This window comes from Pelodiscus sinensis, chromosome 8 (assembly GCF_052426305.1).
Source record: "Pelodiscus sinensis isolate ZL-2025 chromosome 8, ASM5242630v1, whole genome shotgun sequence".
In the NCBI taxonomy this organism is placed as follows: domain Eukaryota; kingdom Metazoa; phylum Chordata; order Testudines; family Trionychidae; genus Pelodiscus; species Pelodiscus sinensis.
Genome location: NC_143059.1, coordinates 30,435,908 through 30,457,911, shown reverse-complemented (window position 1 = coordinate 30,457,911; position 22,004 = coordinate 30,435,908). Strand labels below are relative to the sequence as shown.

General features: G+C 47.4%; 1 protein-coding gene across 1 annotated transcript; it reads right to left on the bottom strand.

Moving 5' to 3' along the window:
* Positions 1-14,775: 14,775 nt before the first annotated feature.
* Positions 14,776-16,335, bottom strand: LOC149523995 (uncharacterized). Its single transcript, XM_089780127.1, has 2 exons — positions 15,598-16,335; positions 14,776-15,402 (listed from the first exon to the last, which is right to left on the bottom strand). The coding sequence occupies exons 1-2, from the start codon at positions 16,145-16,147 to the stop codon at positions 14,942-14,944; spliced, it is 1,011 nt and encodes a 336-aa protein (XP_089636253.1). The 5' UTR covers positions 16,148-16,335; the 3' UTR covers positions 14,776-14,941.
* Positions 16,336-22,004: the final 5,669 nt, after the last annotated feature.

Here is a 22,004-nt window from a genome sequence, read left to right as displayed (position 1 = left end):
CACCATCTCCGAAAGCTTTAGTTGAGAACACATGCCTTGTCCTCAGAATACCAGCATGGCTTTAATCACTTTGCAGTACTTTGATGCACCTCTGCCTTCAGAACACTTTAAACCTTCTTCTCCTCTCTCTGCATAGGCACAGCTCCCATTAGTGTTTCCAGCAAGCAGTAAAACTGTAATGCTTGCAAGAAAATTGCTGGTTCGAAGAATTAAATGAAAGAAGACCACATTTTGTCTCGCTTTCCAGCGAGAAGATTCATGAGGTAGGCAGGTGAGTTTAAGGGAACTTGCAGTCTTTTTATCGCATTGATGGGTGAAATGGATTTTGTTTCTTGGAGTATCTTTTAAGACTTTAATTAAGTCAGGAGTGCACTCTCCACCAAGGCTCCCTGCTGCTTATCAGCCTCTTAAGGCCTTGATTCATTACCCAGTATTATTTTTTTCATCCTGAAAGGAGCTTTAAAGACTTGCTATTGAAGAGATTAAAGTTGCATCATAAATAAACTCATATGCATGTTGTTTTCACACACAAGATGCTTTTAGTATCATATTTAATGTTCCAGACACAAATGTACTGTGAGCTTTGCTGTTTCTATGCCTTTGAAAGAACAGCACCGGCCCCTGTTTGATCTTGTGCTTCTTGGGCTTTTTATTTGCATTTCATGGCTGTCATTTTGTAAACAAAGAGGCCTTTGTACATCTGAACATCAAAATGACACTCATCAGGCTATGTGAAAATGGAGGACAATTCTGGAGGATGTAGGACTAAGGGTGAGGGGCATATGGAAATCAGATATAAAAAAGTATATTCACTGCAAGATTTGGTTAATCAGAGCAGTGTTGCATTTGACTGGGGCAGGGTTCTTTTCTGATACAGCAAATACAGGGCAACTATTAGGGTTCAGAATACCTTCCTAGTGCTTTTATCAGTTGTGGTGTCTTTGTGAGTTGGAACTTAAGCCCTGGCATATTCCAGCTAATTTACAAAACAGATATTTCTAAAACTCTATACAGAAGCATCATCTTTGCTAGTCTGCATGCTGCTTCATTCTTCAGGGTCAAATCCCACTTGCCTAGCACAAGTGGTTGCCCTGATTTCGGAAGAAGTATTTGCATGAGAAAAGAGCACTTGTCTGATGAAGACAAACAGGATTTGGCTGAATGTGTTGGCACAATCCAGTATTTGTGACATCAAGATTCTTCACCATGGAAGCAGTTGTTGTAATCTCTTCTTTGTCCCAGGAAGTAGGTCCCTGGGCCCTGATCTACACTAGGGAGTTATTTTGAAATACTCCCCCCTATTTAGAAATAATAAATGGCACATCCACACTGCCAAATCCATTATTTCGAAATAACAGGCTGGTTCTTTCAAAATCTGTAGTCCTGCTTTCCTCGGGGAATAATGCTTATTTCGAAATAGCATTAATGTGGACTCTCCGCTGCTGCTATTTCAAAATAACTACTTCCCAGAGCAATTTGAAGTAATTACTCCCCAGTGCTTTCTGGGTCCCTAAGTCGAGGTAGTGCATTCATATTAAGGGAGCCTGCCTCAGACTAATTTCAAGGCTCCCTCAAAGTGGGGACATGCTATTTTGATTTTGTTATTTCAGGAGTTATTTCAAATTTGGTTACTTCGAAATTTCCTAGTGTAGACATGCCCTGGATGAACTTGCGAGATAGGACTTTTCTTAGTAGAAACAACAGTCTATCTAATATTGTTTCTGGTAGTGCCCAAACTGGGTGTTTCAGAGGGGGAGGGTATAACTTCTATAATGCATCTGGCTGTGCAATACCATACTACTGAGAAAAGAGAGGGATTTTGTTTAACTCTGCACATGATCAGTTTATCCCCTGAACAACGACACTTGATTCCCCTTAAAAGATTGATTCTAGTGATGGATCAGAAAAGATTCTATCCATGTGAGTGCATAATCTTCTTTGACATAATTTTTTCCCTCCGGGCTGTTTGTTTTGATAAGTATTGTTTGTTTTTCACCTTTGTGGGTTTTCTTTTCTCTTGCACATACAATTTGATTGTAAGACAATTGTGAACACCTGGTTGAATGTGGAAAGTGATATCAGAAGTAACCTGCCAGTATAGTTGATATAAGTGAATTTGCCCAATTGGAACTGTTTAAAATATTCCAAAAATTGCCTTAGGTTTTCATCATAGCTGAAGGAAAATGTCATGATGATGCTCTCTCATAGCTTTGAGAAACAGCTTTATACTGACTCATAACCATTAGATATTTCACTAGACTTCCTATCCTGACTTGGGACCATATCCTGAGAGGTGAATTGTACATTTCAGGGCCTGGCCTTACCCATGTGAGCTGTTGATGAAGGTTGTTACACTACAGTAGCACATGCCGAAGCACCATGCATAATCTTCCACACTCAGGCGATGTCTATACTACAGGCTTCTTGCGCAAAGAAGCTTTCTGTGGAAGAGATCTTGCGCAAGAAGTTTTTGCAGAAGAGCGCATCCACATTGCAAAAGCGCATCGAAAAAGTGATAGGCTTTTGCGCAAGAGAGCATCCAGACTGCATGGACACTCTTTCAAAAGGAAACTCAGATTGCTATTTACAGAATGGCCACCAGGGCACCTGTGCTTTTTTTGATTGCCTCTTTTTGAGCAAAATCCCCCTGTTCCCTGTCCAAACACACCTTTTTGCACAAGTCCTCGTAGAAGGAGGACTACCTACACCAGAAAAAACCTTCTGTTCTTTCATTTTACTTGTGCAAAAATGCACTTGAGGTTTGGACGCTCCACAAGTTTTTGTGCAAAAACATCTGTAGTGTAGACCTAGCCTCAACATGTTATGACATTGAGCCCTTATGTGCTCTCTTGCTAACTCTGGAGAGAACCAAGTAAAACAAGAGTTGGTGGGCAGAGACAGGTGTGTGTGAAAGCGCATGTACTTAAGTGTGATGTTGAGCATAAACACAAGGGGTATGTCTACACTACCCCGCTAGTTCGAACTAGCGGAGGTAATGTAGTCATCCGCAGTTGCAAATGAAGCCCGGGATTTGAATTTCCCGGGCTTCATTTGCATGAAGCTGGCCGGCGCCATTTTTAAATGCCGGCTAGTTAGAACCCCGTGCCGCGTGGCTACACGCGGCACGGAGTAGCTAGTTCGGATTAGGCTTCTGTACTCCTCGTGGAACGAGGAGTACAGCTAGTTCGGATTAGGAAGCCTAATCCGAACTAGCTACTCCGTGCCGCGTGTAGCCGCGTGGCACGGGGTTCGAACTAGCCGGCATTTAAAAATGGCGCCGGCTGGCTTCATGCAAATGAAGCCCGGGAAATTCAAATCCCTGGCTTCATTTGCAACTGCGGATGACTACATTACCCCCGCTAGTTCGAACTAGCGGGGTAGTGTAGACATACCCAAGGTATTTAACAAGATACTCTTTCTGGCTTCACTTTTCTTACTATTTGTTAGTTTATGGCTCACGTAGGTGTACTAGGTGCTTCATAGTAAGCAAATACCCCCAAAGCTAAATGATGGGCTTGGCAGATAAATGAGGCAACAACATCAGGAAGAGAGCAGGAGAGAGGGAGGGAGCAGGCTAGGGATTGTAGAAATAAGATTGCAGTTACTCCTGTTAGAGCTCTGATAACTGATGCTTGAGCTGCTGTTGGTTGTGGTGGTAACTGGTAAAAGCCCTTTTTTGTAGGTAGGGGGCTGCATCAGTGGGTTTGCAGGAGGAATGTGAGTGAGGTAAGGTTGGAGGATTGATATAAACTCATTGGATTGATGCTCCAGGCACACAAGAAAGTGGGTTGCTAGCAGGAGTACCTTGGCAGCTGTGCAGCAATGCTCTCATTAATCCTGGATTAGATTTGCTTGTGCTTTCTGTCCTGCTTATCATACTTTATTTTGCACACTACTCCTCCCCCCCAACAATTTAGTCTGCACATGTTAGTGGCACATAGGATTAAGCCTCTGGGGCCTGATGCTTTTTTGGAAGTGCTGAGGAGCCGCGACTGTAACTGACTTCAAAGGGAGATGTGGATGCTCAGCACTTCTGAAAATCAGGACTTATGGGTACGCAGGTTAGAGTGGAGTCCAAACTATAGAATTTGGCTTTGGATCCAAATCCAAGTTCTCCCAAAGTCTGAGCATGTTCAGGGACAGTGTTCTGGTTTGGATCTCCCTAGTTAACAGTCATAGCCGCTGTTTCATAAGAGTGAGCTACATGCTCCCATCATTCAGTATTTCACTGGATCAGGACAGTATACAGGAAAGAGAGAGTAGTGCGGGTATCTCTTGTTTCCTTAACATTTATAAAAATAATCCCACGATAACTCTTCTGTTGATCGTTGCCTACCTGTGGGTGACTAATACACCAGAAAGGACTTAAAAAAAAGTGAGCAGAGTGCTTAAGTCTGAGAGCATGTCCTGACGTTGTATTTTCTCTTTCTGTTTCCAATATTCAAAGCTTATTAGCTCCCCCCACCCATCCACTTAGGTGTTTAATGTGGGGAAATTTGTGTATTGACTCTAAATTGTTTTCTATAACAAATTCGCAACTTGCTGACATGGCACCTCCCCCGGTCACTCCAGGAATTAGCTCAGCCCAGTGCTGGGACACCTCTTCTGGCCAGCACCTCGCCCACTGTTACAAGGTAGAGGGGAATGAACAACAGGTATCAGAACCTGCGTCCCTCCCAGGCCACAGAGCCCTTCTCACAGGTACTGCCCTGCCACAGTGTCCCCACACTCTGGGGTCCTCACCCTCAGTGAGCCCCCACCCTTCAGGTTCTTCTCCCTCCAGAGCTGGAGCAAGAGCGCGCATCTCTCCTCCAGGGCTATGTCTACACTCGCGGCTTCTTGCGCAAGTAATATGCAAATGAGGCTATGCGTGGAATATCGCCGAGCCTCATTTGCATACCTAATGAGCCACCTTTTTTTCAGAAGAGGTCCTTGCGCAAAAAGGAGCATCCACACTGCCCCTTCTTGCGCAAGAAAAACCCTCTTGAGCAATGCCGTTACACCTATTACTTTTCAGGAAGAACGGCATTGTGCAAGAGGGTTTTTCTTGTGCAAGAAGGGGCAGTGTAGATGCTCCTTCTTGCACAAGAGCCTCTTCTGAAAAAAAATGGTGGCTCATTAGGTATGCAAATGAGGCTTGGCGATATTCCACGCTTAGCCTCATTTGCATATTACTTGCGCAAGAAGCTGCGAGTGTAGACACAGCCCTGGAGTCCTTTTTATGGGCCTAACTGAGCCCTGGTTGGCTGACTTTAGTCCCTCTCTGATTGGCTCCTGGGGCAGTTCTCTCCTAGGGCTGTGTTTAACCCTTTTTACACCTGGAGCAGGGTGACTGCCCCACTACATTTCCCATCAGTGAAAGGATTACTAAGCAGTTGAATACATTAAGGGAGTGGAATAACATCCTAGGAAAGGTGGCCTGCTCCAAACAGCATAGTGCTAGACTTGTAGGGTCATTTATAGCCCCAGCATTTGTGACAAAGGAGCAGACAAAATTCACAGAACATGTAGAAACATGGGGTTTGATTGTCTACTTGGTTATCCTAATAACTATCACTAATTCCAGTAGAGTTAAGTCTGCATTTCAGTCATTGTCAAAGAAAATGGCTCGAATTGCAAAGGTCCTGAGCACCATCACTGCTCCTGTTCACTTCATTGGGAGCTGTAGGGGTTCAGCAATATTGCTAATTAGGCCACTCATTTGGGTGACAAAATATAGATTGAGGTAGCTTTAGGTACCCACATTTGAAAATAGTGGCAAGGGTTGACAGTTTCCCCATGTGAAAAAGGGGAAATATCGACCAACCTATCTTTGTTGTGCTATGATTAATGAATATTCATTGTTTGTCCATAGTTATCAGTGTAATAGGCTTCTTAGAAATGCCTGAGATCAATTTCTTGTTTAAATCCTGGGCTGCAGCTTAGAAGCTCTGGGCTGCCTGGCAGGAAGCGTGGTAGTGAAGATACAGTCCTTGATCTTGGGGCTGGTGGGATGCTCGCCCAATTCAGTGTACACTAGGGCCATATGGATATAACAGTCGATCAAATGCATACAATAAACATCAATTCTAAATTCATAACCATCCATCAATGGACTATTTCAGTGTATATGGCTTGTTGTTACTGATGTGCTCTCTTTTGCTTAGTGCGCTGTATGAAACATACAAACATTATACACAAAGGCAGAAAGAATGAAAAATAGCCACTGGGTCTCATTTTATTTAAAAAAAAAATCTAGTACCAGATCTCTCCATCTCTTGCTCTATTCTTGAAGCCTTAAACCAGGGGTGGGGAATCTAAGGCCTGGAGCCTGGATGCAGCCTGTGGCTTGCCTGGATCTGGACCCTGAGGCTTGGGGCTCCCTCCCAGAATTGGGGAGCCTGTGCAGGCACTACAGCCCCCTGCCATCCCACCATGGAGCAGAGCACAAAAATCTACTAACCTGGATCTCTCTAGGTTCTGGTGTGTGAAGGGAATGTGGGGAGTGTCTTTCTCCTTTTCAGTCAGGGGCCATGTCGGTGAGAGTTTGATAATGTTTTTCCACTTGTGTGCAGTCCCCAACTGATTTTTTTTTTCCTGCGGGTCAGCAGCCCCCAACCCAAAAGAGGTTCTCCAGCCTGCCTTAAACACACCTCTCATTGTATTTAAGTTTCTTCTTCAGTTTGATGTTCATTTGTTTATAGATGGGGAATATGCTGCCTATAAACCATAAGCTCCCCCTCATCCAGCCTGTCCTGTTTCATCAGCACCAAGAAGACTTTTCCAAAATTCTCTGGTCACTGGTTGACTCATCACTGACCCCTGAAAGCTTCCACTCCAAAGGAATAACATTCCACCCAGGAATGATTTCAGCTCCCCCTCCTTGCACAAACATGCTATACCATAAATTCTAGCACGGGGAGGGAGAAAGCAGCTAATCTTTCTGCTAGCTAGATTTAGCTGTGCCATTAGCTGAATCCTACACATAAAACTAATTTTATAATTTGTAAACGTAGCTGAGTGGTTTTTATAGAGGAATGTCAGGAAGTGATAAAATACCATCAATAGATTTATAAAGAAGTTTAATGCCAATGACTTTTTTTTTCCTTGAGTCACGTACAACAGCAAACATGTCCAGAGTCAGGATTTTGTGGCCGACATCCAGGCCTTTAATTTTGTTTTTACAAGACATTTTTACAATGTTGAGAAGAATGGAAAAGCTGCAAGTACTGCATGCTTAGAGCCGTTTGGCTGGAGAGCTTTGGATAGAATCCAGACAACATTTGGTGGCAAAGGAAGATAAGATAAAGGTCTTTTTAAAAATCTTCTAAACAGAGCCATTCCATGTAACTTAGAAGTGTTGGAGGTTGGCATGGGTGGAGGATGCACCTCCCTGGAGCACCAAATGCTTGAGGATAAGTTTGGCAGCACAAGATGGTTGGCTCAAAATGAACTTCCTGAGCTGCTGGATTTCTTCCATTTATTCCTGTTTGAATTTTCCTTTCACATCTCCTCATTTAGATAATACAAATAAAAGTGCAGGGATGTTTTTTTTTAACAGATTTTTCTGGGAACATGTGTAAACTTCCCCTTTAGAATGGGAAAATTCGGTTTGGCACCTGCATTCAGTCATAATATCCCTCCCTACACAAATGGAATCCCATTATACTGGTGGGTGGGGGTAGAAACCTAGAAAGATGGATTAGCAGGGAAGAAATTAGCAATATAAGTAATGCCAATGTGCATTATTATTGAAGTTGAGACCAACCCTGCACTCAGCCACCTGGGGCATTGTGTATGTGCCAAAAGTAGAAATCATGTCAGTACAAGGATCTGTCCGAGGGCCATAACTGCTTGAGGCAGTCACACATCTAGGCCGGTTACCCTACCATTCCCCATTAGCTCCTCAACAATCAGGGTTCTGAGTTGCTGGTTTATGGTGCACTCTCAGACTTTCCAAAAACAGCAGAAAAGAGACAGACGACTCCTCTCATGCTCTCCCTTTTGGGGCTGGGATATTTTGGGTGCAAACAGATGGACAGTGCCAAGCAGAAGTTGGCTACTAGAAATTCAGTCCCAGACAATTGTCCGTGTGTGATTTAATATGACTATTATCCAGTGCTCAGCTACCTGCTGGCGCTGAGCCCACCAGGAATAGATAAGCATGTTTTCTGTGGGAATATTTGTATAATAAAACTATATTTTCCATACCTTTGCCATATATTTAATGAAATAATTTCACATATATACTATACATAGCACAGGCAACCAGTGCTCTTAACTGAACAGACCATATGTTCCCAAATTGTTACATATCTAGGGTCTGTTCCAAGTCCTATTTGAAGTCCAATGGACTAGCTCCCTACTTTGGTCATGTGATAAATACACACAGTTAATAATGAGACTTAATGCCTAAGGTCTCTCATGTATATATATATATTTTTTTCTTATATGAGCCTGAGCCTTGTTTACATAGGGTCAGCTCTTGTATACATCAAACACACATGTATCTGAAACATGAAAATGTATAGTGTGGTGCACAATATGTTTCCTTCCCTGTATGGAAATCTGTGTGTGGGAAAAGGTTTCTCCAAAATGCAGTGACAGAGCCACAGAAATGATGAAAGCTCAGGTTCTTGTGGGTGTGAATAAAGGAATTAAAGATGTCACTTAACGCTTTCCTGCTAAGGGTATGCAGAGGTCTTCCAGAGGTCTTCCACATCAACTCATCTAGACATTTGCCTAGTTTTACAACAGGCTACATAAAAAGCATTTGCAAAGTCAATACAAACTAAAATGTCATGCAGACAATGACTTGTTTATACTGCTCTCTCTATACTATGTAAGTAAAATATTTATATTCCAATTGATTTATTTCATAATTATACGGTAAAATGAGAAAGGAAGCAATTTTTCAGTAATAGTGTGCTGTGACCCTTTTTGTATTTTTATGTCTGATTTTTGTAAGCAAGTAGTGTTTTAAATGAGGCGAAATTTGGGGATACACAAGGCAAATGAGACTCTGGAAAGGTTGAGCGCCACTGGCTTAAGACATCCTCTACTACATAATTCCTGTTAGCTGGGCAAGAGGCCATAAGGAGAGATTGGGTGCGGATGGGTTGAAAGGTGGCTGGAAGGACTCTTTTTCCCCCCTACTTCTCTGAACAGAAGCCAGCAGTTGCTGGTGATTGTGGCTAAAAGTGCCTCACCCTGCACTCCAATTACACATTTTAGGACATGGTGTCTGAGCTAACGTATTGGGTTTGTGTTGTCTGCAGACGAGAAGAGTGAGGGGGGATTTGATAGCAGCCTTCAACTTCCTGAAGGGAGGTTCCAAAGAGGATGGAGAGAGGCTGTTCTCAGTAGTGACAGATGGCAGAACAAGGAGCAATGGTCTCAAGTTACAGTGGGGGAGGTCTAGGTTGGATATTAGGGAAAACTTTTTCACTAGGAGGATGGTGAAGCACTGGAATGGGTTATCTAGGGAGGTGGTGGAATCTCCATCCCTAGAGGTTGTTAAGTCTCGGCTTGACAAAGCCCTGGCTGGACTGAGTTAGTTGGGATTGGTCCTGCCTTGGGCAGGGGGCTGGACTTGATGATCTCCTGAGATCTCTTCCAGCTCTATGATTCTGTGATTAGCCAGCTTGCTTTTTTAGTTCTATACTGAGTGCTGTAGAATAATCATGCCCTGTCTCTAGTATGGAAGAGACTCCTTGTAAGCTAGGTCCTACCCATCTCTATACACGAGCACAATAGAAGGCAGAATTCATCCTGTTAAATGTTAAATCTACACACACATGAGAAGGCAGGGGCCCAAGGTGGTCAGAGGGCAGAGGAATTGCCTCGGGGAACATCTACACTGCGGCGCTATTTTAGGATACTTCTCATATCCTGAAATAGCTATTCCATGTCTTTTGAACAAGCCCGTTATTTCAAAATATAACAGGCTCACTATTCTGGCGTCCCTGTAAACCTCGTTCCACGAGGATTAAAGGGCATGTCAGAAGAGCAGTTTCTTTCAAAATTAACTCAAAATAGGCTGCACAATTTGCAGAGCTCAAATTGCATAGATTATTTCGAGCAAATGGTGCAGTGTAGATGCACCCTTACAGTAGAGCTCTGCTCAATTTTTAGTATTGGAAATGGCTCCCAATTAGGGCTGTCCCCTGATGTTCCTGTGGTTATATGATACTACACTGAGACCAGAGTTTCCTCTTGTCTAGATAAATCTTCAGCTGACTCAGTATAAAAGTCAATCACACTGCAAGCCTTCAAAGCTTGTTAACCAGTGATGGGCAACCTAGGCTAGTGAGTGGGCTGTATGAGTGGCCCTCCATGTCAGTGGGCTTCAAGATTGTCAGAACCAGATGGTCTCCTGGGACAGGCTAGTTTTGCTAACTGTTCTTGTGTACCTAGAATTTGCGGATTGTGCCGACTGAGCTGTAGCAGTGTTTTGGCTGTGAGAGCAGTGCGCTTCCACTGCAACCAGTGTATTGTGCAATCAGCACACCCTTCGTTTCATGTGCCCTTGCTTTATGTGTGTGCCATTTTATTAATACCGGTAGGGGGGGAAATTGCATTGCTAGAAACCAGTGGAATCTGGCAATCCTGAATGTGGGCAAAAAGTAAACAAAATGTCTTGCTGGCCACTCACAAAACCCCAATGGTCCACATGCAGCCCTTGAGCCTCAGGTTACCCACCTGTAAACCACCGAGTAAGAGAGGAGAAGAAGAGTCATCGGGCAAGATGTGTTTTGAAAAGCCTCAGAGTAAAGAATCTCCTTCCTTTAACTTGCTAGCTGTGTTCATACAGATCATGCTCTGGTCAATTTTTTAACCTAGTATTTCTTTCCCATTATCTTTTTTCCTGCCTGCCTTTGTATCTGTAGTATTAATTTCTCTGGGGCACTTTGCCCCAGGAGAGTTTGAATCAGGTCACTAAAGCACAGGGACTTGGAGGCCCAGTGTATTGACAAGAAATCATTACTAAAACCTCTTAATGCATCTTCTGCAATTAATGTAGGTGGGGGAATGAGGAGAATTTCTTGCAGATGAAAGGTTTTTATGCTTTAAATGCACAGAATATGCTGAACTTCAGTCATTTCTCAATGGGTTAAAAGATGCAGTTGCCATATATTTTTGGTTCTGTAAATACTGTACTGTCCTCTTTATCTGCAAATGCAAAGGTGGGAGGCAGCTGGTGCCCACGAACCAGATGGAATGAATCACTTTCCATCCAGAAAACGCAGGGTGAGGTTCATGGCAGAGAAGAAATCTGCTCAGTGTCCATTTGCACACTCATCTGAACTGACCCCAGCTCCACAGTTATTTGCACCTTGCCCCACACTCATGTACTCAGCTATTTGATCTGCCACCACACACCCATCTGTTCATACACTCAAGCATGGTTTAAATTTGCAGTCCCTGGGAGCATGAAAGCTGAGCTACACCTTTGGATGGGCTGTCGTCTTCCATCTCTGCTGCTGGGCAGCTCACTCTGCTGAGGTAGAGGCAAGACAGGACCATAGCCCCTGTGCACCCTGTCCTCTTTTGGGCAATTTACTTCCCACTCTCAGCATAGGAACTGGGATGGCCCCTGTGCCCTGCATGCATAATTCACCAGAGTGTGGGTTACGTGTCCTCTTCTGTGTCTGACTCACACAGGATGTGAATCCGCTGTATCAGCCAGCTATAGGGTCTGGCTTTTAGCTCAAACGTTAGACTCATGCCTTTAGTTCTGCAGATCCCTGTCTCAAGCCCCAGTGAGTCAGCAAATGGTGCAGCCATCACACAAGGAACATGGAAGCGGCTGTAAAGACCTTTGTTCCCATTGCCACCATTCCATGCAAGAGCCAAATACAGTCTGACACGTAATGTTATATAAGTCTGTCAGTGCACAAACATGACCACGTAATGGCTCTCACACACACAGTCCATGTTTAAGCTCCCCACACTTATCTATTCCTGCGAGGGTGACCATTATCCCACTTTGGCCAGGACAGTTTCTTTTCTAAGCCTTGCTCTGGCCATCCTGACTCTTTTCCCTTTTTTCCTCCTTCTTTTCATTTCAAAACGGGGCATTTGTCACTAGTAGACGAGAGCAAACTGGAGTTTTGCCAGAATAGTTGGGTGTGATCTTTCACTGGCTGAGGTGGAATGTACAGCGGGAGGAAGGGGTGAGTGCCAATACCAGCCTTATATGGCAGAGAGGGGCTCAGGAGAACATCTGGGTCTGGACCAGCCCCATGCATGCAAGTGGCCAGGAATCTTGGGCCTTGCAGGAGGGGACAGGGGCTTGGATGAGTGGCAGAGGCTCTTGAGCCAGCCCCACACATGTGGAAGGGAAAAAGAGGATGTCCTCAGACTGGCTGCACAAGTGGGAGGCGAGGGGGGGACGGGACTCATGCCAGCCCCACACATGGGGGAAGAAGGAGGCCCTAATGCCAGCCCCAGGTAGTATTCCATTTTCCCTTTGAGAAGATATGGTCACTCTAACTCCTACTCATATATTCACAATGCTCCCCCAGATGTTTTGAGAGAGATTTCAGCCACTGGATACATTAATTTTTTTGGATCAGTGTAGAGTTTCCCTTACCTGCTGGGCTTATTCTAGTATCTGTGCTGCTGTAGGCTGTACAATTTTCTTGATTTTTAGAAACAGGTTGTGTGCTAAGCTCAGATACTACAGCTACAGGTTCTGAAATAAGAACTTAGATAAGAAATTAGGTAGATAGTATGTCCCAGACCCTCCTAAATGGTCTGATCTTGGTCCCCTGCTATAAATGTATTTTACACTTGCTTTCATTTGTCAAACAAACTGTAAAAATTGTTCTGAGCTCTTTTAGGCTCTTGGGGTACGTCTACACTACAGCGCTAGTTCGAACTAACTTAGTTCGAATTAGTTAATTCGAACTAAGCTAGTTCGAACTAGCGCATCTAGAACTAAAAACTAGTTCGAACTAGCGTTTTGCTAGTTCGAACTAGCGCGTCCACACTGATTGGACGCAGGGGGGCATTTAAGGGCAGCTGAAACCGGTTCTGGCAGGGCATCAGGTCAGCAGTTGCTTTGTGTGGCTGCTGTCTGAGGCTATCTGAGGCTCGTGCTTAAAGGGACCCCCCCTGGACAGCCGGTTCTCAGCTTTTCCTGCTTGCTTGCCAACCTCGCCGAGGGACAGCAAAGCGTCGGTCTCTGTGCCCGTCTGTGTCGGTGCTTCCCTTCGGGGGGGACTGCCGCAGGTGGCAACATGGAGCCACGGCTCGCCCTGCACCTTCTGGTGCACGTTCTGGACTTGCTACTGCAAGCCTGCCAGCAATGGCTCGAGGCTGCCTGGCACCACCTGGGGAACGTCAGCCCCCTGCCTCTCCGCCTGGCCGCCCTGGGGGCCATGGAGGAGCCGCAGCGGCGCCCCGGCACCGGCGTGCCCCGCCGCATCTGGCGTCTGGACACCAGCAGCGACTGGTGGGACCGCATCGTCCTGGAGCGCTGGGACGACCGACAGTGGACCCAGAACTTTAGGATGAGGAGGGACACCTTCCTGGAGCTCTGCGAGTGGCTCGCCCCTGCCCTGCAAAGAAGGGACACTCGCATGAGGCCCGCCATCCCCCTCCAGAAGCGGGTGGCCATCGCCCTCTGGAAGCTCTCCACGCCGGACAGCTACCGATCCGTCGGGAACCAGTTCGGCGTGGGGAGATCCACTGTCGGAGCAGTGCTCATGCAGGTACGGCGCTCGTCGGCCACCGAGCCGGGGGGGAGGGGGGCTGCGAGGAGGGGATGGGCCGCCCCAGGGACAAAGGGGGGGGCGGGAGGAGGCGAAGGCGCCCCGCACCGGAGGGGTCGGGCTGTCCCGGCCGTACTACACGCCGCCGGGGGGTTGCTTCCGGGAGTGGGGCGCGGGGCACTGCCAGGGCACGAACGCTCCCAGCCACCCGGGCGCCCCACTGATTGACGCTTTGCTGTGTCTCTCTCCGCAGGTGGTCAAGGCCATCAACCGGGTGCTGCTCCGCAGGGTGGTCCGCCTCGCCGACCCGGATGCCGTCATCCGGGGATTCGGCGCCCTCGGCTTCCCCAACTGCGGGGGGGCCATCGACGGGACGCACATCCCCATCCGTGCCCCGGAACACCAGGCGTCCCGGTACGTGAACCGCAAGGGGTACTTCTCCGTCATCCTGCAGGCCGTGTGTGACCACCGGGGACAGTTCACGGACATAAATGTGGGCTGGTCCGGCAAAGCACACGACGCCCGGGTGTACCGGAACTCCTCCGTGTGCCAGCGGCTGCAGGACGGGACCTTCTTCCCCGACCGCCACATCAGGGTCGGGGACGTGGACATGCCCGTCTGCCTGGTGGGGGATGCCGCCTACCCACTGCAGCCCTGGCTCATGAAGCCCTACACGGGGCACCTCAATCCCTCCCGCCAGGCCTTCAATAACAGGCTGAGCAGGGCCCGCATCGTGGTGGAGGGGGCCTTCGGGCGACTGAAAGCCCGCTTTCGATGCCTCCTCACCCGTCTGGACCTGGCCGAGCACAACATCCCTCCCGTGGTGGCGGCATGTTGTGTGCTCCACAATTTGTGTGAGCGGAAGGGGGAGGCTTTCTTGCCAGCCTGGATGGCTGAGGCTGACCGCATGGCTGGACACTACGGTCAGCCCCGCACCACCGCCGTCCGGGAAGCCCAGCGGGGGGCCATCCGGATCCGGGAAGCCCTGCGGGAGAGCTTCCAGGTGGAGGAGGAGGAGGACTGACCTCTCCCTGCATGCCCCACCGGGGCCTTCTTCCACCCTACCCCCCCCCCCTTCCCCTCTACTGTACAATAAAGACACCTGTTTTTCAAACAAAAACGTCTGTTTATTTCAGAGAACTGGGGTGGGGGAGGGAGGAATGAAGGTGGGAGAAGGGAGGGGGAAACCTGGGACGAGGGAGCTGGAAGGGGAGGGGAGGGAAGGGAGGAAGGGAAAGGAAAGCTCAGGGGTGGGAGTCTGGGTGCCTCTCCCGTCTCGCCACACTGCGGGTCCGGGGGCGTCGGTGGGGAATGGTTGTGGAGGGGGGGGCAGAGAGGACAGGGGGTGTGGAGGAAGCAGGAGCGGAAGCAGGAGCGGAAGCAGGAGGAGCAGGAGGAGCAGGGGGAGCAGGGGGAGCAAGAGGGGGAGCAAGAGGGGGAGCAGGGGGAGGAGGAAATGGAAAGCGGTCTAGCAGGCTCTGGAGGTGGCCTCGCAGGGCACGGCCCTGCTCCTCCAGGGCCTCCAGACTCCTCTGGCGCAGCCTGAGGTCCTCCTGGACCCAGTGGTCCTGGAGACGGAGCTGTCGGTCCAGGAACCGGAGATGCCGCCTCTGGTAGTCCTCCTGGTTCCTGGCTGTCCTGCTTGCCCGGGCGCGGGCGGCTGCTGCAGGCGGTGTGGTGCGCCCTGCAGTCCCCGGTGCTGCAGCTGTGGTGCAAGAAGACCAGCGGTCAATTACCCCAGGGGCCCAGGTGTGTGAAACCCAGCTCCCCTCTGCAAGGCCAGGGCCCCTGCAGGATCCCCAGCTGCTGCTCCGTAGTGGGCAAGGCCCAGGCGCACGGTCCCGGGGCTCCCTCTCGCCCCAGCCCCCCGTACACATAAGGGGAACACGAGGGTACTCACAGGTGGACGCCTCCCCGGCCTCTGATGATGCAGGCGAGCGGCTCTGTGGGGTGCCTCGGGGGTCCCGGGTCCTGGGAAGGCTGGCGGCAGGCTCCTGGCTCTCAGAGCCCTCTTCCTCCTCCTCGGTGTCCAGGAGCGGTCCCTCTGCCCCGGGGTCAATCACGTCCCGGGGGGCAGGGACGGCATGAGGCCCCAGGATGCGGTCCAGGGCATGGAAGTGGGGGCAGGCCTCCGGGTCAGCCTCTGGCAGGCAGGCCCGGGAGTAGGACTGCCGCAAGTCTTTAATCTTGCAGCGCACCTGCTCCCGGCTGCGCTGGTGGCCCCTGGCGGCCAGGCTGGCAGCCATGCGTCCATAGACGGCCGCGTTCCGGTGGCTAGTGCGGAGATCGTGGACATTTGAGGCTTCCCCCCAAACCTCGATGAGGTCCACGATCTCCGCACTTGACCAGGCGGGCGCCCGCCTTTTGCGCCCCCGGGCAGGCTCCCGGGAGCCGCCAGGCTGGTCGTGGGGAGCAGTGGAGGGCTGGGAGCCCTCGGATGGCTGGCTCATCCTGTGGCAGGTGCAGGCTGTGCAGGCACGGGTGCTGGCAGCCTTGCAACTGGCACAAAGTGAGTAGCCATCCCGTGGCCCTTTAAGGGCTCCGGGGCCGGGAGGGGGGCAATAGAGTTTCCCTGGTGTTGGCCAGAGTGGCCACCAGGGAAACCTGGGAAGCCTTAGCCTCCCACTAGTTCGAACTAAAGGGCTACACAGCCCTTAGTTCGAACTAGCTAGTTCGAACTAGGTGTTAGTCCTCGTAAAATGAGGTTTACCTAGTTCGAACTAAGCGCTCCGTTAGTTCGAATTAAGTTCGAACTAACGGAGCGCTAGTGTAGCGCATAGGAAAGTTAGTTCGAACTAACGTCCGTTAGTTCGAACTAACTTTCTAGTGTAGACATACCCTTGCAGACTTTTGTTTGTAAACCAGCTTCCACAGCGCCTGTTCTGTATAAGCAGAACAGGTGGTCACCTAGGGCAGCAAAATGTTTAGTGGCTGTTTATTGTGTAAGTGACATTTTCCAGTTTGCCTGCGGAAGCAAAAAAGCTCAAGAACTGGTGCTGACCTACATACATGCACAATTATGTCTGCGTGCGTGCACACACACAGCCCACTTCACAAGTTAAAGGCAGTGGATTGGGCTTGGGGTGATGATATGCCAAGATGAAAAATAGCCGGCGTGGAGTGTTTCTGAGAGAATGCCAGACTCGGGAGACTTTGGCAGATGGGGGAGGACCAGTGGCGAGTTCAGAGGAGACATACTGTCACATTAAGCCAAATGCCTATTTATTCACCATCAGAGTGAGAAATGCAGCTGATTCTGTGGTGAAGAAAAAGTAGCCCAACCTATGTCTCCTGGGACCTTCAATGACCTCCATTCATTATTAATCAGCGAAGACTGAGGGGTACCCAGATTTCTCAGTGCAGTTTCTGCCTGTCTGTCTTGAAGAGAAGTATGGCATTGGCCAAAGAACCTAGCAGTCTGAATAACTTCTGGTTTTGCCTCTGCACTGCTCTCTCTGATTTATAATTTCCCATATTTTGTTTCTATTGTAGCTTTTGGCTTCTTTGATTTTTTTTATTTGTTGTTTGAAAATGAAAGATGGGGGGGGGGGAAGGGTTCTTCAGTTTGATTTTCATTTTATTTGATGTCCCTCGCCTTACTTGTTTCTTCCCTTGGATATTGAAAGTTTGGAGGCAGCTTTTGCTGATGCATGGAGGCCTACTGGGGATATTTTATCTCCCTCCCCCATCTGAAAACTCTTGCTATCATCTGGGTTCCAGAAAGCATGTTGTTATATGTGATACACCCCCCCAAAAAAATGGAGATAGCTCTTCCTCCAAGATGGGTACATGCCAAGAGGCAATTCAGAAGAATGGAGAAGAGCCTGCCATTAGGCAGTATGTGATTCTCCATGGAGTGTGGCCTGGGGCAGCAAGTGCCTGGCGGGAAAGGAAAGATGATAGGTCTCTCAGTGACACTTACAATATTTTTGCTACTGTCAGCAGCTCAGGCTCACTCCTGCATTTACAGTGGCACCATTTAAGGAAGCTGAGAACTGTGGGTTTTAATATTTAGTAGAAGAATCGGCAACACAGACTTATGTCTAGGGAACGTTTGCTTCACTAGCCAGAGCTCTGGGAGTCACATGGTCTGTGGCTACCAAATGGTTGTGTATGGATCCTGGGGAATATAAACTGGGCATATGAACTCTCTGTTGCTCTGAAGAGTTACTGTCCTCATACATGCGATGGAACTAAGAGGGAGGGGGAGTCAGCATTGGGTAACAGGGGCAAGAGAGGAGAGGGTGGGGCAACAATAAGCTTGCTCTGTAGTAAGATATTGAATGTCCTCAAATCAAACAATACAAACCACTTCCCCCCGCCCATTGTGTTTTCCCTCGTATACCATTCAGCCACTCAAACTAATTAGCTAAATCAATCACCCAGCAAAATCCTCTCTCCCTCTCTTAACCTCCTTCCCACCACCCCCGGGCAGGCCATCCATCTTTGCTTTCCTCTTTGCAGGGTGGAGGCAGCAGGGTGTGTGTGACTGAATTCTAACCCCCTCCCAGAGAGGAGAGACGGGACCGAGGGAAGCCTGTCGAATGGCAACCAGTGTGCTTCTCCCATTAGACCACCACCAGTGTAACCACAAAATTTATTGCTTGGTCCCCTCTCCTTCACCTCACAGCAGGTCATAATTGCTTGAGCCAGTGTCACCATCACCCCTCATAATTTAGATAGTCTGACCTTAGGCACCCCATTGGCATGCTGCTGCTGTAGGCTACAGATGATGGAAAAACGGGAAGGGCTGCAAGGATGAAATGTTACAATTAAAAGACAATATTTCACCAGCATTAGACTCTGCATTTTCAGTATTGATATTAATAATCCTAGTTTAGCTAGCAGGCATCTGCATGAGATCCTGTTTCTAGCCATAAGAAAACCCATTACAAGCACCTCTTGAGTCTTTGGTAACAGACACTTCTCTCTTTGACACAAATTGTTTGCTCAAGGGGAAAAAAAAAGAAAAGAAAAGAAAATTACCAAGAGAAAGAGCTGTATTACAGAGAAATTGTAAACTTCAATATTTATTTTTAATGCCCAGTCTCTGTAAATCCCCACTTAGATGTGCAGAAATAACATTTCCCACCTCCGCTCCTGCTAATGTTGTCATTTTGACAAAGATTGTTTGTGCGAGTCAGTTTCTAATGGTTCTTGAAGTTAACATGGATTTTTTGTGTGTGTATCCTTGCACCAGCATTACTTGTGATAGCGACATGACAGAGAAGGGAAATAACTGCTGCTCCGTTTTATTTCTTGGCATCATGGCTACATTTTTGTAACTTAAGGGACAGAGTTCCTCTGGGGTACCTCTCATGTTCCTCCTCCATATTTTCTCTCTACCACCCTCCTCATTCATATTGCAGGGATTCTATCCCTGGCTATTGCAGCCGTCTCTCCCCATTTTGATCTGGAATATCTACAGAATGTTCAAAAATGACACTCAGAGCCTGTGAAATTTCAAGTTGTGAATTGACATAATATCGTGATGTCTTGTAAATGGTGGCATGATGGCATTTGGAGGTAATGTGCTGTTTGTAAGTGTGTGTTTATGTTGCATCATGGTGCCACGTCTCTATGTTGTCATGGGTCTCAAATTTCATATAGTTACTACACCTCTGGACGGAGTATCATATAGATTCCACCAACGCTTCTCCCAGCATTTACACGAAATGCTGCTTCCACAAAAGGGAGATCGTGTTGGCTGCACAACAATCCCACCATCTGCTGGCAAGAGCTCAGGTGGAGCTCAGGCTCTGAACCCAGAGATTCCCACATGTTGCTGTAAAGGGCTGCCATTAAGCCAGTAAAGTGATCCAGGCCATGTAGTGGGGCGGCGGTGGGGGTGGGGAGAGGTAGCTCTCTAGAATCCAGAGGTTGGTTATCACTAGATTCACATTGTTGTTCTCATGTCCCTCTTGGAAAAGCAAAACACCAGGGGTGCGTCTAGACTGGCAAGATATTGCGCAAAAGTGGCTGCTTTTGCGCAAAAACTTGCCACCTGTCTACACTGGCCACGAGAATTTGCGCAAGAACATTGACGTTCTAATGTATGAAATCAGTGGTTCTTGCACAAATACTCTGACACTCCCGCTCAGGGATAAGTCCTCTTGCGCAAGAGGGCTGGTGTAGACAGCCAAGTTAATTTCTTGCGCAAGAAAGCCCGATGGCTAAAATGGCCATCGGAGCTTTCTTGCGCAAGAGAGCGTCTAGACTGGCACAGATGCTTTTGCGCCAAAGCACCCGTGCCAGTCTAGACGCTCTTTTGCGCAAATACTTTTAACAGAAAAACTTTTCCGTTAAAAGTATTTGCGCGAAATCATGCCAGTCTAGACGTAGCCCAGGGGTTTGATGCTGAGAAGTGCTGAGCTCCAGCAAGTGTCATAGGCTTCTGCAGCTCCACATGGCAATTTAAATCTGAGCTCCACGAGATGTTACATACATGGAGAGCCTTCTCCAAACTAAAACTACACATTTTATAACCCCTTGGATCCAATTTTAAAACTGTTCTCCTTGGCTGTTTGTATCCGATTACTGAGACTTGTCTATAGCTGGTGAAATCTAGCAGACACACGCTGTCAGGAAAGATAAAATGGGGTTTTCTGAACAATTGTTTTAATGAAGAAGTTGGTTGGTTAGCCCTGGACCTAGTTGAGATTGGGAATGGATTGGGGTTCATCCCAGTAAAGACACAGGCAATCTTGGTTTGTTTGTGGAAATAACTAGAGGAAATGGCTGAGATCTCTGTCCCCTCAGCTGAGTGCAGGGCCGGCCCAATGGTTTTTGGTGCCTATGCAAACTATGGCTTTGGCGTGTTCCCCCTCCCCCCCCCACCCCATGCATTGAACCTTTCCCAGTGAGTTATTCCCATGTAACACAAATCTGATAAATGTTAATGTACTTGATCATTTTTACGCTATTTTAAAAATTAAACCGGCCAGAATTTCTATTTTTATTGTAATTATAACTGAAAGAATTGTATATGTTAAGTGGTATTTAGTATTAGCAGTCAAGTGTTCAAAAATCAGGGCTTAACTATTTTAACTGTAATTGTACATTTATTATAGACTATCTTAATCTGATAAGTACTCGTGATTCTCTTTTTATAGTCTTGTTAAAACCTCTTACAAAATTTTTCAGGTCCAACACATAGGGTTGCCAGGTGTCTGGTTTTCACCCGGACTGTCCATTATTTGGGGGTCTCATCCAGTAAAGAAACCAGAAAATACCGCACATGTGAAATGTCTGGTATTTCCTGTTTCCCTCAGACGGAAGCCTGGTGGGGACAATTTTCCCCTGTCTGGCAGGAGCGGGGGAGTGGGCAGTGCGGGGCCATTTAAAGGCACAGCACCCCTTTTTTTTCTCAACAACTTTGGTCTCCCCTTTTTTTTTTCCCCAACAGAATTTTTTCCTGGTGCTTTTTGTGTGTGTGGGGGGGGTTCGTTATTTTTTGTTAACCCATCTGGCAACCCTATCAACACAATACAAATTCTTTATGAGCACATCGTTTTTGGGATCATAGCTTGTAACACAGCAGAACAACTGTTGCAGGTTGCTGACCAGCCTTCACTAAGCAGCAAGCAATGCTGATTCAGCTGCATGACTGGTCAACACTGGGCTACTGAGAATGACTGACTGAATTGCCAGGCCCCGTTCCCAGGTAGCAAAGCCAGGCAGTGCTCTTTTGAAGTTACAACGTAACACATTTTAGCTATATTTTCATACACAGCCATACTCCATAATATGAAATAAATAATATAACTCAACTTCTGAAATGGCAGTGATGCACTGTTTTACAAGTGCAAAATTTGGGTATGTCTACACTTGCACCCTCTTTTGATAGAGGGATGCAAATGCAAACATTCGAAATTGTAAATGAAGCCTGGATTTAAATATCTCACACTTCATTCCTTATAAAATGAGGTTTAACAGTTATTTCAGAATAAGGGTTTTCTTTCAAAATAACTGCATCTACACAGCGTTTTTATTTTGAAATAGTGCCATAATGTGATTATGCAAATGAAGCACGGGATATTTAAATCCCGGCTTCATTTACAATTTCGAATGCCTGCATTTGCATCCCTCTATTAAAAGAGGGTGCAAGTGTGGACATACCCTTTGATATTTTTGTTCCTATGAGTAACATATTAATGATCTTTTAAATAGAGTAAAAAATCACTTCTATCTAATTTGGTACCCCTTAAAGCCTGGTGCGCTAGACAACTGCCTGGTTCATCTGTATGGTCTGGCTGGCCCTGGCTGAGGGAGTTTGCCTGGCTTTTGATATCAGGTTCACAATGTGGA

Coding starts and splice junctions, on each gene's coding strand:
- LOC149523995 (XM_089780127.1), bottom strand. CDS start 16,147: ATGAGCCAGCCATCCGAGGGCTCCCAGCCCTCCACTGCTCCCCACGAC. Junction 15,403..15,597: donor GGCCGGGGAGGCGTCCACCT/GTGAGTACCCTC, acceptor CTTGCACCACAG/CTGCAGCACCGGGGACTGCA.